At 44.1% G+C, this 19,940-nt stretch overlaps 1 protein-coding gene across 4 annotated transcripts in view; it reads left to right on the top strand.

The window, feature by feature from the left end:
* nin (ninein (GSK3B interacting protein)) overlaps positions 1-19,940 on the top strand; it is a 106,515-nt gene that overhangs the window by 6,609 nt on the left and 79,966 nt on the right. For all 4 annotated transcript variants that reach the window (XM_045709715.1, XM_045709681.1, XM_045709790.1 and 1 more), the window contains exon 2: positions 10,204-10,413. In XM_045709715.1, the coding sequence (XP_045565671.1) occupies positions 10,225-10,413 (189 nt within the window). In that variant the 5' untranslated portion in view covers positions 10,204-10,224. The remainder of the gene's footprint in view (positions 1-10,203; positions 10,414-19,940) is intronic.

Raw genomic sequence — 19,940 nt, 5'->3', positions numbered from 1 at the left:
GGGTATACTATGGTTAGGGTAATAATGGGTATACTATGGTTAGGTTAATAATGGGTATACTATGGTTAGGTTAATAATGGGTATAATAAAGGGTAATAATGGGTATACTATGGTTAGGGTAATAATGGGTATACTATGGTTAGGGTAATAATGGGCATACTATGGTTAATAATGGGTATACTATGGTTAGGTTAATAATGGGTATACTATGGTTAGGGTAATAATAGGTATACTATGGTTAGGTTAATAATTGGTGTACTATGGTTAGGGTAATAATGGGTATACTATGGTTAGGGTAATAATGGGTATACTATGGTAAGGTTAATAATGGGTATACTATGGTTAGGTTAATAATGGGTATAATAAAGGGTAATAATGGGTATACTATGGTTAGGGTAATAATGGGTATACTATGGTTAGGGTAATAATGGGTATACTATGGTTAATAATGGGTATACTATGGTTAGGTTAATAATTGGTATACTATGGTTAGGGTAATAATGGGTATACTATGGTTAGGGTAATAATGGGTATACTATGGTTAGGGTAATAATGGGTATACTATGGTTAGGTTAATAATTGGTATACTATGGTTAGGTTAATAATGGGTATACTATGGTCAGTAATGGGTATACTATGGTTAGGGTAATAATGGGTATACTATGGTTAGGTTAATAATTGGTATACTATGGTTAGGGTAATAATGGGTATACTATGGTTAGGTTAATAATGGGTATACTATGGTTAGGTTAATAATGGGTATACTATGGTTAATAATGGGTATACTATGGTTAATAATGGGTATACTGTGGTTAGGGTAATAATGGGTATACTATGGTTAGGTTAATAATGGGTATACTATGGTTAGGTTAATAATGGGTATAATAAAGGGTAAAAATGGGTATACTATGGTTAGGGTAATAATGGGTATACTATGGTTAGGGTAATAATGGGCATACTATGGTTAGGGTAATAATGGGTATATTATGGTTAGGGTAATAATTGGTACACTATGCAGACAATTGGAGGTCAGTAAAGTATAATAGTCCAGGAAATTAAATGAAATTCCTTTAACCTCACGTAACCAGTAGCCAGGTTACTATTTCCAGTTTATGTAATACAATGTATCTACCCTTTGGGCCCTGCTTAAATGTAGTGCACGATATAGGGAATAGGGAGCCATTTGGGAAGTATCCTATGGTGACTGACGCTCAGAGTGCAAGTGCAAATCATTCCCAGAACAACAGCAAAGGACCTAGTGAAGATGCTGGAGGAAACAGGTACAAAAGTATCTATATCCACAGTAAAACGATTCCTATATCGACATAACCTGAAAGACCGCTCAGCAAGGAAGAAGCCACTGCTCCAAAACCGCCATAAAAAGCCAGACTACGGTTTGCAACTGCTCATGAGGACAAAGATCATACTTTTTGGAGAAATGTCCTCTGGTCTGATGAAACAAAAATAGAACTGTTTGGCCATAATGACATTCGTCATGTTTGGAGGAAAAGGGGGGAGGCTTGCAAGCCGAAGAACACCATCCCAACTGTGAAGCACGGGGGTGGCAGCAACATGTTGTGGTGGTGCTTTGCTGTAGGAGGGACTGGTGCACTTCACAAAATAGATGGCATCATGAGGCAGGAAAATTATGTGGATAGTTAAAGCTTGGTCGCAAATGGGTCTTCCAAATGGACAATGACCCCAAGCATACTTCCAAAGTTGTGGCAAAATGGCTTAAGGACAACAAAGTGAAGGTATTGGAGTGGCCATCACAAAAACAAAAAAAATTCCCCCAACTTATTGTGGGAAGCTTGTGGAAGGCTACCCGAAACGTTTGACCCAAGTTAAACAATTTAAAGGCAATGCTACCAAATACTAATTGAGTGTATGTAAACTTCTGACACACTGGGAATGTGATGAAATAAATAAAAGCTGAGTGAGTACATTAACATAAATGGGTGGAACAGGACTGCAACCACCAAACCCCTACTCTGTCCACCCTACCTGCACTCACCTGCTCTGTCCACCCTACCTGCACTCACCTGCTCTGTCTACCCTACCTGCACTCACCTGCTCTGTCTACCCTACCAGCACTCACCTGCTCTGTCTACCCTACCTGCACTCACCTGCTCTGTCTACCCTACCTGTACTCACCTGCTCTGTCCACCCTACCTGCACTCACCTGCTCTGTCTACCCTGCCTGCACTCACCTGCTCTGTCCACCCTACCTGTACTCACCTGCTCTGTCTACCCTACCTGAACTCACCTGCTCTGTCTACCCTACCTGAACTCACCTGCTCTGTCTACCCAACCTGAACTCACCTGCTCTGCTACCCTACCTGCACTCACCTGCTCTGTTACCCTACCTGTACTCACCTGCTCTGTCTACCCTACCTGTACTCACCTGCTCTGTCTACCCTACCTGAACTCACCTGCTCTGTCTACCCTACCTGTATTCACCTGCTCTGTTTACCCTACCTGTACTCACCTGCTCTGTCTACCCTACCTGTACTCACCTGCCCTGTCTAACCTACCTGTACTCACCTGCTCTGTCTACCCTACCTGTACTCACCTGCTCTGTCTACCCTGCCTGCACTCACCTGCTCTGTCTACCCTACCTGTACTCACCTGCTCTGTCCACCCTACCTGTACTCACCTGCTCTGTCTGCCCTACCCGAACTCACCTGCTCTGCCACCCTACCAGCACTCACCTGCACTGTCTACCCTACCTGCACTCACCTCCTCTGTCTACCCTACCTGCACTCACCTGCTCTGTCTACCCTACCTGAACTCACCTGCTCTGTCACCCTACCTGCTCTGTCTACCCTACCTGAACTCACCTGCTCTGTCTACCCTACCTGTACTCACCTGCTCTGTCTACCCTACCTGTACTCACCTGCTCTGTCCACCCTACCTGTACTCACCTGCTCTGTCTACCCTACCTGAACTCACCTGCTCTGTCAACCCTACCTGTACTCACCTGCTCTGTCACCCTACCAGCACTCACCTGCTCTGTTTACCCTACCTGTACTCACCCGCTCTGTCTACCCTGCCTGCACTCACCTGCTCTGTCTACCCTACCTGTACTGTCTACCCTACCTATACTCACCTGCTCTGTCTACCCTACCTGTACTCACCTGCTCTGTCTACCCTACCTGAACTCACCTGCTCTGTCTACCCTGCCTGCACTCACCTGCTCTGTCTACCCTACCTGTACTCACCTGCTCTGTCTACCCTGCCTGCACTCACCTGCTCTGTCTACCCTACCTGTACTCAGCTGCTCTGTCTACCCTACCTGCACTCACCTGCTCTGATACCCTACCTGCTCTGTCTACCCTACCTGTACTCACCTGCTCTGTCTACCCTGCCTGCACTCACCTGCTCTGTCTACCCTACCTGTACTGTCTACCCTACCTATACTCACCTGCTCTGTCTACCCTACCTGTACTCACCTGCTCTGTCTACCCTACCTGAACTCACCTGCTCTGTCTACCCTGCCTGCACTCACCTGCTCTGTCTACCCTACCTGTACTCACCTGCTCTGTCTACCCTGCCTGCACTCACCTGCTCTGTCTACCCTACCTGTACTCAGCTGCTCTGTCTACCCTACCTGCACTCACCTGCTCTGTCTACCCTACCAGTACTTTCTACCCTACCTATACTCACCTGCTCTGTCTACCCTACCTGTACTCACCTGCACTGTATACCCTACCTGTACTCACCTGCCCTGTCTAACCTACCTGTACTCACCTGCTCTGTCTACCCTACCTGTACTCACCTGCTCTGTCTACCCTACCTGAACTCACCTGCTCTGTCTACCCTGCCTGTACTCACCTGCTCTGTCTACCCTACCTGAACTCATCTGCTCTGTCTACCCTGCCTGTACTCACCTGCTCTGTCTACCCTACCTGTACTCACCTGCTCTGTCTACCCTACCTGCACTCACCTGCTCTGTCTACCCTACCGGTACTCACCTGCTCTGTCCACCCTACCTGTACTCACCTGCTCTGTCTACTCTACCTGAACTCACCTGCTCTGTCTTCCCAACCTGAACTCACCTGCTCTGTCTACCCTACCTGTACTCACCTGCTCTGTCTACCCTACCAGCACTCACCTGCTCTGTTTATCCTACCTGTACTCACCTGCTCTGTCTACCCTACCTGTACTCACCTGCTCTGTCTACCCTACCTGCACTCACCTGCTCTGTTACCCTACCTGCACTCACCTGCTCTGTCTACCCTACCTGAACTAATTTGTAAATATTTCGACTGTCTTCAATTATTAAAAAAAATCTATTCTACCAAAAATGAACTCCCATGATTTTTTTTTTTAACCTTTATATAAGTAGGCAAGCCAGTTAAGAACAAATTCTTATTTACAATGACAGCCAATTGTGTGCCGCTCTATGGGACTCCAGATCACAGCCGGTTGTGATACAGCCCAGGTTTGAACCAGGGTCTGAAGTTACACCTTTAGCACTGAGATGCAGTGCCTTAAACCGCTGCGCCACTCAGGAGCCTTGAAACAAAGTGATCTTTCTTCTCTTTCTTGTGATGTATGTGTCGAGAGGTTGCATTAAATCCCAGACAAAGATCTAGCGTTCTTAGAGATTCAACAGAAAGCCAGCGTATTCCATTCAGCCATTACCGGGGTATGTTTGACAGGTCATTACAAATATTTCCCGCAGTCGTCACGTTAACAGGAAGAAGAGAAAAAAAATACCCGAGTATGAAAGAGTCGCAGGAGTAAAATGAAATCAATCAGTCCAGCGAGATTTAAGTGACACGTGGATTTTTGCACACCTCAAACACAAGAAATAGAGATCTGAAAAAAGACAGATCCTCAAGTGGTCGGGCCAGCGTGTTGCTAGCAGAAGTCTTTGTTGTGATCAGAGAGGAAGAGAAAGAGACCCAACTCAGCAGAAAATATGTCTCCCTCCAGCAGTTGGAGATTTGTCGTTATTTCACACACCAAGGAATGAGTTTTTATACGGAGGTCAATGAAAGGGTGTCGAATTTGGTCAACAACAAAAAAAAGTATGGTTTATTTGCTACGTGAGGTTTATTTGATCGAATAGACGTTTTGTAATGCTGAAGTTGTTACGAGTGTACTGATATAAGTAGGACATGTGACATTAAGGCAATACAGAGAAGAAAAAAAACGTTATATCTCTAGATGGCTATCCATATTCATGGCATGAGGCTAGTAGCATAGCATCTCTCTCCAGTGAATACAGGCGGGTTGACATCAACAACCCTCATCGAATATTAAAAAAAAGGATTACATTAATGAGATGTATTCACCAATTCAAAGAAAGGATAGGCCGGAACTAGACTGCCCGCCGTGCCGCTTTGTGGACAAAGACTCCCATTGTTAGGGCCGAGAGACATGCATCTTGTCAGTATATGCATAATCTTGGTTGTAAACTCAATTAACAAGGCCACTGGCTGCGTTCAAGCTCTACTGGGTGCTCTACCGTTCTTCCCCCGGTCCCCCTCTCCTCTCTCCTCTCGTCCCCCTCTCCTCTCTTCCCCCGTCCCCCTCTCCCCCGGTCCCCCTCTCCTCTCGTCCCCCTCTCCTCTCTTCCCCCGGTCCCCCTCTCCTCTCTTCCCCCGGTCCCCCTCTCCTCTCTTCCCCCGGTCCCCCTCTCCTCTCATGTCTACCATATCAAGACATGGTATCAAGACATGGTATCAAGACATGGTATCAAGACATGGTATCAAGAACAAAATGAAACTGGCTGAAACGAGCTGCCTACGATTCCCCACATGGCAGCTTCTTGTTATTGTTGGTAGCTGTCTGGCCAGAATCACAAGGCCTAAGTAACTCAGAGTTCATTAATGGGGTAATGCTTGGATGGTCTACATTGTATCTGGCCATCCAGAATCACAACAACACACAGCCTTCTGCTCCATTGAAACGGTCACATTGTTTTCATAATGTTGTCAGCTAAGCCGTCTATATGCACTGACTAAATCACTGGTTGATTAGTTAGTATGGTATGGTTATTACCCCCCATTCCTCTTCAAGCTTGTATTTATTTTTTGTAGATTTACACAATATTCTTGCTTCCACCTCTGAGCTCAATAGCAATGATTTTAATCTGTTGTGAGATTTATCTTCCATATCAACTTTTAGTACTATGCAGATACACATCAAATGTATTCTGTAAACTAAGTTAGTTCCTCTGCATCAAACTGCATCCCATCATGTGTCAAAGGTAATGCTTCATTCTTACGACCAGCTGGAAGTCATCGTGCCACAGCCAAGCCAGACCCCTGCTATGGGCTGTATCCACCTGGGCTGTATCCATATATCGTGTGTATCCCAAATGGCACCCTATTCCCCAATATATTGTGCACTACTTTTGACCAGAGCCCTGTAAGATAGTGAGCTAAATAGGGATTAGGGTGTCATTGGAGGTGGCACGCCTGGTTGTCTCATCATCCAGTAAGGCTGATTGGATTAGGTAAAGCCTTGCCACTCGACCGCGTAATGACTCTGGTGTGTAGCGACAGTTGATCAAACTCCCAGTGCTGGGTGAAGGCTGATGGGGGCTGTTCATACTATGGATGTTTCCACCCTCATCGTAAGTGTCTCGCTGTCTGTGTAAACTGGTACTGGAATGTGAACTCGTTATTCGCTTGGCTAGGGTTTTTAGGGTGAATATACAGCACCAGTCAAACGTTTGGACAGACATACTCATTCAAGGCTGTTTTTCTTTATTTTTACTATTTTCTACATCGTAGAATAATAGTGAAGACATCAAAACTATTAAATAACACACATGGAATCATGTAGTAACCAAAAAAGTGTTAAACAAATCAAAATATATTTATATTTGAGATTCTTCAAAGTAGCCACCCTTTGCCTTGATTCCATATGTGTTATTTCATCGTTTTGATGTCTTCACTATTATTCTACAATAGTAAAAATAAAGAAAAACCCTTGAATGAGTAGGTGTGTCCAAACTTTTGACTGGTACTCTCTCTCTGTGTGTGTGTGTGTGTGTGTGTGTGTGTGTGTGTGTGTGTGTGTGTGTGTGTGTGTGTGTGTGTGTGTGTGTGTGTGTGTGTGTGTGTGTGTGTGTGTGTGTGTGTGTGTGTGTGTGTGTGTGTGTGTGTGTGTGTGTGTGTGCGTGTATCAATGGTGCTGTGCTATGGAGTATGTTATTATTATGTGGTTCTCTCTCTTTCTCTCTCTCTCTATATATATATATATATATATATAAACTCAGCAAAAAAGAAACGTCCTCTCACTGTCAACTGCGTTTTATTTTCAGCAAACTTAACATGTGTAAATATTTGTATGAACATAACAAGATTCAACAACTGAGACATAAACTGAACAAGTTCCACAGACATGTGACTAACAGAAATGGAATAATGTGTCCCTGAACAAAGGGGGGGTCAAAATCAAAAGTAACAGTCAGTATCTGGTGTGGCCACCAGCTGCATTAAGTACTGCAGTGCATCTCCTCCTCATGGACTGCACCAGATTTGCCAGGTCTTGTTGTGAGATGTTACCCCACTCTTCCACCAAGGCACCTGCAAGTTCCCGGGCATTTCTGGGGGGAATGGCCCTAGCCCTCACCCTCCAATCCAACAGGTCCCAGACGTGCTCAATGGGATTGAGATCCGGGGTCTTCGCTGGCCATGGCAGAACACTGACATCCCTGTCTGGCAGGAAATCACGCACAGAACGAGCAGTATGGCCGGTGGCATTGTCATGCTGGAGGGTCATGTCAGGATGAGCTTGCAGGAAGGGTACCACATGAGGGAGGAGGATGTCTTCCCTGTAATGCACAGCGTTGAAGATTGCCTGCAATGACAACAAGCTCAGTCCAATGATGCTGTGACACACCGCCCCAGACCATGACGGACCCTCCACCTCCAAATCGATCCCGCTCCAGAGTACAGGCCTTGGTGTAACGCTCATTCCTTCGACGATAAACGCGAATCCGACCATCATCCCTGGTGAGACAAAACTGCGACTCGTCAGTGAAGAGCACTTTTTGCCAGTCCTGTCTGGTCCAGTGACAGTGGGTTTGTGCCCATAGGCGACGTTGTTGCCAGTGATGTCTGGTGAGGACCTGCCTTACAACAGGCCTACAAGCCCTCAGTCCAGTCTCTCTCAGCCTATTGCGGACAGTCTGAGCTCTGATGGTGGGATTGTGCATTCCTGGTGTAACTCGGGCAGTTGTTGTTGCCATCCTGTACCTGTCCCGCAGGTGTGATGTTCGGATGTACCGATCCTGTGCAGGTGTTGTTACACGTGGTCTGGCACTGCGAGGACAATCAGCTGTCCGTCCTGTCTCCCTGTAGTGCTGTCTTAAGCGTCTCACAGTACGGACATTGCAATTTATTGCCCTGGCCACATCTGCAGTCCTCACACCTCCTTGCAGCATGCCTAAGGCATGTTCACGCAGATGAGCAGGGACCCTGGGCATATTTCTTTTGGTGTTTTTCAAAGTCAGTAGAAAGGCCTCTTTAGTGTCCTAAATTGTCATAACTGTGACCTTAATTGCCTTCCTTCTGTAAGCTGTTAGTGTCTTAACGACCGTTTCACAGGTGCATGTTCATTGATTGTTTATGGTTCATTGAACAAGCATGGGGAAACAGTGTTTAAACCCTTTACAATGAAGATCTGTGAAGTTATTTGGATTTTTACTAATTATCTTTGAAAGACAGGGTCCTGAAAAAGGGCTGTTTCTTTTTTTGCTGAGTTTATGTGTTTATATATATATATAGAGGGAGGGAGAGGTGTAGGAGAGAGAGAGATCTTTATCTCACTCTCTGTGTGTGTTCAGGGCAGGGTGCTGTCCTATAACTGTGCTAACTCTGACTCCAGGGCAGGGTGCTGTCCTATAACTGTGCTAACTCTGTCTCCAGGGCAGGGTGCTGTCCTATAACTGTGCTAACTCTGTCTCCAGGGCAGGGTGCTGTCCTATAACTGTGCTAACTCTGTCTCCAGGTCAGGGTGCTGTCCTATAACTGTGCTAACTCTGTCTCCAGGTCAGGGTGCTGTCCTATAACTGTGCTAACTCTGTCTCCAGGGCAGGGTACTGTCCTATAACTGTGCTAACTCTGTCTCCAGGGCAGGGTGCTGTCCTATAACTGTGCTAACTCTGTCTCCAGGGCAGGGTACTGTCCTATAACTGTGCTAACTCTGGCTCCAGGTCAAGGTGCTGTCCTATAACTGTGCTAACTCTGTCTCCAGGGCAGGGTGCTGTCCTATAACTGTGCTAACTCTGTCTCCAGGGCAGGGTACTGTCCTATAACTGTGCTAACTCTGTCTCCAGGTCAAGGTGCTGTCCTATAACTGTGCTAACTCTGTCTCCAGGTCAAGGTGCTGTCCTATAACTGTGCTAACTCTGTCTCCAGGGCAGGGTGCTGTCCTATAACTGTGCTAACTCTGTCTCCAGGGCAGGGTGCTGTCCTATAACTGTGCTAACTCTGTCTCCAGGGCAGGGTGCTGTCCTATAACTGTGCTAACTCTGTCTCCAGGGCAGGGTGCTGTCCTATAACTGTGCTAACTCTGTCTCCAGGGCAGGGTGCTGTCCTATAACTGTGCTAACTCTGTCTCCAGGGCAGGGTGCTGTCCTATAACTGTGCTAACTCTGTCTCCAGGGCAGGGTGCTGTCCTATAACTGTGCTAACTCTGTCTCCAGGGCAGGGTGCTGTCCTATAACTGTGCTAACTCTGACTCCAGGGCAGGGTGCTGTCCTATAACTGTGCTAACTCTGACTCCAGGGCAGGGTGCTGTCCTATAACTGTGCTAACTCTGTCTCCAGGGCAGGGTGCTGTCCTATAACTGTGCTAACTCTGTCTCCAGGGCAGGGTACTGTCCTATAACTGTGCTAACTCTGTCTCCAGGTCAGGGTGCTGTCCTATAACTGTGCTAACTCTGACTCCAGGGCAGGGTGCTGTCCTATAACTGTGCTAACTCTGTCTCCAGGGCAGGGTGCTGTCCTATAACTGTGCTAACTCTGTCTCCAGGGCAGGGTGCTGTCCTATAACTGTGCTAACTCTGTCTCCAGGGCAGGGTGCTGTCCTATAACTGTGCTAACTCTGTCTCCAGGTCAGGGTGCTGTCCTATAACTGTGCTAACTCTGTCTCCAGGGCAGGGTGCTGTCCTATAACTGTGCTAACTCTGTCTCCAGGGCAGGGTGCTGTCCTATAACTGTGCTAACTCTGACTCCAGGGCAGGGTGCTGTCCTATGGGATGGATGACGGCCAGCAGGATCAGTACGAGGAGCGGCTGAAGGAGGTATTTGGAAGTTTCGACACCAGTGGCGCCGGGTCGCTGTGCCCCGAGGAGCTATCTGACTTGTGCCAGGCCCTGCACCTGGAAGATTCCACCCCCGCATTGCTCCATGCCCTGCTGCAGAACCAGGACAGACTCACTGGCAGGGTAAGCCTCTACACCTGGGCCTGTTAATTAAGGTTGGAAGAGAACGGACTGAAACAGGGAGGGACTACCAGAACTTGTCTAATAAGAAACACTATTTTTTGGTTTGTAAAATATTTTTGCTACGTTTTGCAATGGTGTGCACTAATGAATACAACCCTGCTACAACTCAGGATATGGTCAGCGTTAAGTTAGTGTTAATGTTAACTAATGTTAACTACCTGTTGTTGTTAGCTCAGGATATAGGCTACTCTGTCTTCATCTTTTAGCTGTGGTTGAATGAACCTAGTTTGGAGGGTGAGGTGGTGATTGTGTTTAAGGCGTCCAATCAAAAACACATCTTTTTTGACCAATGGGTAAAATAGAATGTTAATTGTATAGATAATCCTCTTAAGAAAAACCAATGGTCCAAACCTCATGTCTTTATCATAATCCGTTCAACACTTTCTACCCTCGTAAGAGGGCCAGAATCAGGGTGACTAAATCAATGGAGGCCAGAGGAAAGAAAGTGGACAAAAATCTGGAAAATTGCATCAGCTAGGCTGGATTCTGTGGGAAAATACGGGCTACCTGACAGGCTCACTTGCCCGTTGAACACCTCATCTTTCTTCCAGCGAATTCGAAGGACATAAAACGATATAGGTAGAGGTGAGATGGATATCGATTTTAAGACAATGACATAAACAGTACCAGTCAAAAGTTTGGACCAACCTACTCATTCCAGGGATTTTCTTTATTTTTACTATTTTCTACATTGTAGAATAATAATAGTGAAGACATCAAAACTATGAAATAACACATATGGAATCATGTAGTAACCAAAAAATTGTTAAACAAATCAAAATATATTTTATATTTGAGATTCTTCAAAGTAGTCACCCTTTACCTTGATGACAGCTTTGCACACTCTTGGCATTCTCTCAACCAGCTTCATGAGGTTGTCACCTGGAATGCATTTCAATTAACAGGTGTGCCTTCTTAAAAGTTCATTTGTGGAATTTCTTTCCTTAATGCGTTTGAGCCAATCAGTTGTGTTGTGACAAGGTAGCGGTGGTATACAGAAGATAACCCTATTTGGTAAAAGACAGAGTCCATATTATGGCAAGAACAGCTCAAATAAGCAAAAAGAAATGACAGTCCATCATTACTTTAAGACATGAAGGTCAGTCAACACGGAACATTTCAAGAACTTAGAAAGTTTCTTCAAGTGCAGTCGCAAAAACCACCAAGCGCTATGATGAAACTGGCTCTCATGGCCTTCATGGTCGAAATACTTCAAATAAATCACTACTAAAAGACATCAATAAGAAGAAGAGACTTGCCTGGGCCGGTGGAAATCTGTCCTTTGGTCTGATGAGTCCGAATTTGAGATTTCTGGTTCCAACCGCCGTGTCTTTGTGAAACGCTGAGTATGTGAACGGATGATTTCCGCATTTGTGGTTCCCACTGTGAAGCATGGAGGAGGAGGTGTCATGGTGTGGGGGTGCTTTGCTGGTGACACTATCTGTGATTTATTTAGAATTCAAGGCACACTTAACCAGCATTGCTACCACAGCATTCTGCAGCGATACGCCATCCCATCTGGTTTGCGCTTAGTGGGACTATCATTTGTTTTTCAACAGGACAATGACCCAAAACACACCTCAAGGCTGTGAAAGGGCTATTTGACCAAGGAGAGTGATGGAGTGCTGCATCAGATGACCTGGCCTCCACAATCACCCGACCTCAACCCAATTGAGATGGTTTAGGATGAGTTGGACCCAGAGTGAAGGAAAAGCAGCCAACAAGTGCTCAGCATATGTGGGAAATCCTTCAAGACTGTTGAAGCATTCCAGGTGAAAAAATAAGCAAAAAAAAGCATTCCAGGTGAAGCTGGTTGAGAGAATGCCAAGAGTGTGCAAAGTTGTCATCAAGGCGAAGAGTGGCTACTTTGAAGAATCTCAAATAAAAAATACATTTTTATTTGTTTAACACTTTTTTGGTTATATGTGTTATTTCATAGTTTTGATGTTTTCACTATACAATGTAGAAAATAGTAAAAATAAAGAAAAACACTGGAATGAGTAGGTGTGTCCAAACTTTTGACTGGTACTGTAGTATTTTCTTATTTGTGTATATGTAAATGACAGTCCATCATTACTTTAAGACATGAAGATTAGTCAATATGGAACATTTCAAGAACTTTGAAACTTTTAAAGTTTGTTATTTATTTACGCTTTTCATATTCATTTGAAATTCCTTTTTTTATTTTTTTCAAAACAAGCAAATCTCTGTGAAATGTCAACGGATCATTGAGCTTATACCCAGCTTGTTCTTTTCAAAGCATTTTACATTTAATTCAGTTTGTGTCATGCTAATTTAGCTTTTTGCTAAAAAAAATGTTGGGTGATAAAACCATCAGTAGAGTGTAATCTAGAAACTCATTTAACTTCTATTTTTTATTTGGTAAATGGTAATTTAACCTCAAAAGGTATTTTTATGTGCACAACTTCATCAAGCACAGCCTTTTATCGGCAACAAGTCGATTTGATGGGAAAACATCTCTGATGGGAAAACATCTCTGATGGGAAAACATCTCTGATGGGAAAACATCTCTGATGGGAAAACATCTCTGATGGGAAAACATCTCTGATGGGAAAACATCTCTGATGGAAAACATCTCTGATGGGAAAACATCTCTGATGGGAAAACATCTCTGATGGGAAAACATCTCTGATGGGAAAACATCTCTGATGGGAAAACATCTCTGATGGGAAAACATCTCTGATGGGAAAAGGATACAGGCTCTATGTTTAGTTGGATACAGGCTCTGTGTTTAGTGGGATACAGGCTCTGTGTTTAGTGGGATACAGGCTCTATGTTTAGTGGGATACAGGCTCTATGTTTAGTGGGATACAGGCTCTATGTTTAGTGGGATACAGCCTCTATGTTTAGTGGGATACAGGCTCTATGTTTAGTGGGATACAGGCTCTGTGTTTAGTTTGATACGGGCTCTATGTTTAGTGGGATACGGGCTCTATGTTTAGTGGGATACAGGCTCTGTGTTTAGTGGGATACAGCCTCTATGTTTAGTGGGATACAGCCTCTATGTTTAGTTGGATACAGGCTCTATGTTTAGTTTGATACGGGCTCTGTGTTTAGTGGGATACAGGCTCTATGTTTAGTGGGATACAGGCTCTATGTTTAGTGGGATACAGGCTCTATGTTTAGTGGGATACAGGCTCTATGTTTAGTGGGATACAGGCTCTATGTTTAGTTTGATACGGGCTCTATGTTTAGTGGGATACAGGCTCTGTGTTTAGTGGGATACAGGCTCTGTGTTTAGTTTGATACAGGCTCTATGTTTAGTTTGATACGGGCTCTATGTTTAGTGGGATACATGCTCTATGTTTAGTTTGAGACGGGCTCTATGTTTAGTGGGATACAGGCTCTATGTTTAGTGGGATACAGGCTCTGTGTTTAGTGGGATACAGGCTCTATGTTTAGTTTGATACAGGCTCTACGTTTAGTTGGACACAGGCTCTATGTTTAGTGGGATACAGGCTCTATGTTTAGTTGGATACAGGCTCTATGTTAGTTGGATACAGGCTCTATGTTTAGTGGGATACAGGCTCTATGTTTAGTTTGATACAGGCCCTATGTTTAGTTTGATACAGGCTCTATGTTTAGTGGGATACAGGCTCTATGCTTAGTGGGATACAGGCTCTGTGTTTAGTGGGATACAGGCTCTATGTTTAGTGGGATACAGGCTCTATGTTTAGTTGGATACAGGCTCTATGTTAGTTGGATACAGGCTCTATGTTTAGTGGGATACAGGCTCTATGTTTAGTGGGATACAGGCTCTATGTTTAGTTGGATACAGGCTCTATGTTAGTTGGATACAGGCTCTATGTTTAGTTTGATACAGGCTCTATGTTTAGTTTGATACAGGCTCTATGTTTTGTTGGATACAGGCTCTATGTTAGTTGGATACAGGCTCTATGTTTAGTGGGATACAGGCCCTATGTTTAGTTTGATACAGGCTCTGTGTTTAGTGGGATACAGGCTCTATGTTTAGTTTGATACAGGCTCTATGTTTTGTTGGATACAGGCTCTATGTTTAGTTTGATACAGGCTCTATGTTTAGTTGGATACAGGCTCTATGTTTAGTTTGATACAGGCTCTATGTTTAGTTGGATACAGGCTCTATGTTTAGTTGGATACAGGCTCTATGTTTAGTGGGATACAGGCTCTATGTTTAGTGGGATACAGGCTCTATGTTTAGTGGGATACAGGCTCTATGTTTAGTTTGATACGGGCTCTATGTTTAGTGGGATACAGGCTCTGTGTTTAGTGGGATACAGGCTCTGTGTTTAGTTTGATACAGGCTCTATGTTTAGTTTGATACGGGCTCTATGTTTAGTGGGATACATGCTCTATGTTTAGTTTGAGACGGGCTCTATGTTTAGTGGGATACAGGCTCTATGTTTAGTGGGATACAGGCTCTGTGTTTAGTGGGATACAGGCTCTATGTTTAGTTTGATACAGGCTCTACGTTTAGTTGGACACAGGCTCTATGTTTAGTGGGATACAGGCTCTATGTTTAGTTGGATACAGGCTCTATGTTAGTTGGATACAGGCTCTATGTTTAGTGGGATACAGGCTCTATGTTTAGTTTGATACAGGCCCTATGTTTAGTTTGATACAGGCTCTATGTTTAGTGGGATACAGGCTCTATGCTTAGTGGGATACAGGCTCTGTGTTTAGTGGGATACAGGCTCTATGTTTAGTGGGATACAGGCTCTATGTTTAGTTGGATACAGGCTCTATGTTAGTTGGATACAGGCTCTATGTTTAGTGGGATACAGGCTCTATGTTTAGTGGGATACAGGCTCTATGTTTAGTTGGATACAGGCTCTATGTTAGTTGGATACAGGCTCTATGTTTAGTTTGATACAGGCTCTATGTTTAGTTTGATACAGGCTCTATGTTTTGTTGGATACAGGCTCTATGTTAGTTGGATACAGGCTCTATGTTTAGTGGGATACAGGCCCTATGTTTAGTTTGATACAGGCTCTGTGTTTAGTGGGATACAGGCTCTATGTTTAGTTTGATACAGGCTCTATGTTTTGTTGGATACAGGCTCTATGTTTAGTTTGATACAGGCTCTATGTTTAGTTGGATACAGGCTCTATGTTTAGTTTGATACAGGCTCTATGTTTTGTTGGATACAGGCTCTATGTTTAGTTTGATACAGGCTCTATGTTTTGTTGGATACAGGCTCTATGTTTAGTTTGATACAGGCTCTATGTTTTGTTGGATACAGGCTCTATGTTAGTTGGATACAGGCTCTATGTTTAGTTTGATACAGGATGTGGGTTTAGTTGGATACAGGCTCTATGTTTAGTTGGATACAGGATGTGGGTTTAGTTGGATACAGGCTCTATGTTTAGTTGGATACAGCCTCTATGTTTAGTTGGATACAGGCTCTATGTTTAGTTGGATACAGGCTCTGTGTTTAGTGGGATACAGGCTCTATGTTTAGTTTGATACAGGCTCTATGTTTAGTTGGATACAGGCTCTATGTTTAGTTGGATACAGGCTCTATGTTTAGTTGGATACAGGCTCTATGTTTAGTTGGATACAGGATGTGGGTTTAGTTGGATACAGGCTCTATGTTTAGTTGGATACAGGATGTGGGTTTAGTTGGATACAGGATGTGGGTTTAGTTGGATACAGGCTCTGTGTTTAGTGGGATACAGCCTCTATGTTTAGTTGGATACAGGCTCTATGTTTAGTTGGATACAGGCTCTGTGTTTAGTGGGATACAGGCTCTATGTTTAGTTGGATACAGGCTCTATGTTTAGTTGGATACAGGCTCTATGTTAGTTGGATACAGGCTCTATGTTTAGTTGGATACAGGCTCTATGTTTAGTTTGATACAGGCTCTATGTTTAGTTGGATACAGGCTCTATGTTTAGTTGGATACAGGCTCTATGTTTAGTTGGATACAGGCTCTATGTTTAGTTGGATACAGGATGTGGGTTTAGTTGGATACAGGATGTGGGTTTAGCTGGATACAGGATGTGGGTTTAGTTGGATACAGCCTCTATGTTTAGTTGGATACAAGCTCTATGTTTTGTTGGATACAGGCTCTGTGTTTAGTGGGATACAGGCTCTGTGTTTAGTGGGATACAGGCTCTGTGTTTAGTGGGATACAAGCTCTATGTTTTGTTGGATACAGGCTCTGTGTTTAGTGGGATACAGCCTCTATGTTTAGTTGGATACAGGCTCTATGTTTAGTGGGATACAGGCTCTATGTTTAGTTTGATACAGGCTCTATGTTTTGTTGGATACAGGCTCTATGTTTAGTGGGATACAGGCTCTGTGTTTAGTGGGATACAGGCTCTATGTTTAGTTGGATACAGGCTCTATGTTTAGTTGGATACAGGCTCTGTGTTTAGTGGGATACAGGCTCTATGTTTAGTTTGATACAGGCTCTATGTTTTGTTGGATACAGGCTCTATGTTTAGTTTGATACAGGCTCTATGTTTAGTTGGATACAGGCTCTATGTTTAGTTTGATACAGGCTCTATGTTTTGTTGGATACAGGCTCTATGTTTAGTTTGATACAGGCTCTATGTTTAGTGGGATACAGGCTCTGTGTTTAGTGGGATACAGGCTCTATGTTTAGTTTGATACAGGCTCTATGTTTAGTTGGATACAGGCTCTATGTTTAGTGGGATACAGGCTCTATGTTTAGTGGGATACAGGCTCTATGTTTAGTTGGATACAGGCTCTATGTTTAGTGGGATACAGGCTCTATGTTTAGTTGGATACAAGCTCTATGTTTAGTTGGATACAGGCTCTATGTTTAGTTGGATACAGCCTCTATGTTTAGTTGGATACAGGCTCTATGTTTAGTTGGATACAGGCTCTATGTTTAGTGGGATACAGGCTCTATGTTTAGTTGGATACAGGCTCTATGTTTAGTGGGATACAGGCTCTATGTTTAGTTGGATACAAGCTCTATGTTTAGTTGGATACAGGCTCTATGTTTAGTTGGATACAGCCTCTATGTTTAGCTGGATCGAGGTTCACCTCTTGGCTCTACTCCTATCCTCAGATAGCTGCTCTGGTCTGACTCTCTATAGGGTGTGTGCCTCAGGTTTTTGTGGCCAGCCAGGGAGCCAGTCAACCAGGGAGCCAGTCAGCCAGGGAGCCAGTCAGTTAGGGAACCAGTCAACCAGGGAGCCAGTCTGCCAGCGAGCCAGTCAGCCAGGGAGCCAGTCAGTTAGGGAACCAGTCAACCAGGGAGCCAGTCAGCCAGGGAGCCAGTCAGGCAGGGAACCAGTCAACCAGGGAGCCAGTCAGCCAGCGAGCCAGTCAGCCAGGGAGCCAGTCAGGCAGGGAACCAGGGCCAGTCTCCTGGTGCTTTGTTAGCCTCTTGTTTTAGAGAGAAATTAGACCCTTTCATTGGCCTTCTCATCCCAGGTGTCTGTTGTCATAACAACCAGGCTAATCAACATTCGCAAGTGAAGTGTGTCTGTTTGAGAGGGTGTTTGAAGAGGAAAATGCCCCTCTTGCTTTGTTCGGCCTGAAATAGGAATGACATTGGTTAAATCTTTTGTTATCGTGTATCCCCCATGCCTGGCCAAAATAGAATATCGCTTCAATTTTATTAATAGTAAAATTCACTCATAGCTGCCCACCGCCAAAATCTGGCAGGTAGCCTATGAGTTACTTTGTATGGTTGGGTGGATGGATTCCCCCAAAATAATCCCACATTACTCATAACTAGAGGTGTGACGGTTCACTAAACCCAGGTACGTATATTGCGGTTTTGAGGTCACGGTTCGGTTACGGTACAGCGGGGAAATGAAATGCCAACAGTTACTGGAGTTCATTTTGGATTTATTTGGTAAAAGACGCAAAACTAAAAAGCACACTATTTGTGTCCCAAGTTCAGCTTCTGTGACAGCATTCACAGTGTTCCTGGTATTGTCTGTTGTGACAGCATTCACAGTGTTCCTGGCATTGTCTGTTGTGACAGCATTCACAGTGTTCCTGGTATTGTCTGTTGTGACAGCATTCACAGTGTTCCTGGTATTGTCTGTTGTGACAGCATTCACAGTGTTCCTGGCATTGTCTGTTGTGACAGCATTCACAGTGTTCCTGGCATTGTCTGTTGTGACAGGGATTGCTATGTTGGCCTCTCAAGTAGAGGTCTTGGACCCATTTCGAAATAGATCTGGGGTTTTCACACTCGGATCTGATATTCATAAATACATTTTTAAATATAGAGACCCATTCCAATCGGACGCGAGGACAAATAGACCCGTTCCGATCCGAGTGAGGGAAGCAGCAGAAAAGTCAATTTGTAAGCTACTTTATTAATCAGAGCTGATAAAGCACGAGGGACAGGTGCTGTAGCAAGCGGAGGGCCTTGCAGTGTGTTTACTGAAACGGGGAGCATGTTTCCCACAGAATTGGGCTACTTGAAAACGATGTCGCGGGTGAAAATCTATTGGTCGCAGGTTGCAGATTTTTGGGCTATTTCTAAATTGCACCTGGGTGTCAGGTAGAGGTTGACCGATTAATGGGAATGGCCTATTAATTAGGGCCGATTTCAAGTTTTTATAACAATTGGATATCGGTATTTTTGGACGCCGATTTGGGCGATTATTATGATTTTTTTCAGTCAGTTAAAGAACACATTCTTATTTTCAATGACGGCCTAGGAACGGTGGGTTAACTGCCTTGTTCAGGGGCAGAACGACAGATTTTTACCTTGTCAGCTCGGGGATTCAATCTTGCAACCTTACGGTTAACTAGTCCAACGCTCTAACCACCTGCTTGACATTGCACTCCACGAGGAGCCTGCCTGTTACACGAATGCAGTAAGAAGCCAAGGTAAGTTGCTAGCTAGCATTAAACTTATCTTATAAAAAACAATCAATCAATCATAATCACTAGTTAACTACACATGGTTGATGATATTACTAGTTTATCTAGCCTGTCCTGCGTTGCATATAATCGCTTAGGTACACATTGCTCCAACCATAAACATCAATCAATACACAAGTATATATTTTTAAACCTGCATATTTAGTTAATATTGCATGCTAACATGAATTTCTTTTAACTAGGGAAAATGTGTCACTTCTCTTGCGAGTCAGGGTATATGCAGCAGTTTGGGCCGCCTGGCTCGTTGCGAACTGTGAAGACTATTTCTTCCTAACAAAGACAGCCGACTTTGCCAAACGGAGGATGATTTAACAGAAGCGCATTTGCGAAAAAAGCACATTCGTTGCACGACTGTACCTAACCATAAACATCAATGCCTTTCTTAAAATCAATACACAGAAGTATATATTTTTAAACCTGCATATTTAGCTAAAAGAAATCCAGGTTAGCAGGCAATATTAACCAGGTGAAATTGTGTCATTTTGCGTTCATTGCACGCAGAGTCAGGGTATATACAACAGTTTGGCTCGTTGCGAACTAATTTGCCAGAATTTTACGTAATTATGACATAACATTGAAGGTTG

The sequence above is a fragment of the Salmo salar genome, chromosome ssa01 (genome assembly GCF_905237065.1).
Source record: "Salmo salar chromosome ssa01, Ssal_v3.1, whole genome shotgun sequence".
Taxonomy (NCBI): domain Eukaryota; kingdom Metazoa; phylum Chordata; class Actinopteri; order Salmoniformes; family Salmonidae; genus Salmo; species Salmo salar.
Note: the sequence above shows the minus strand (reverse complement) of the source record. Positions and strands in the feature narration are given on the sequence as shown.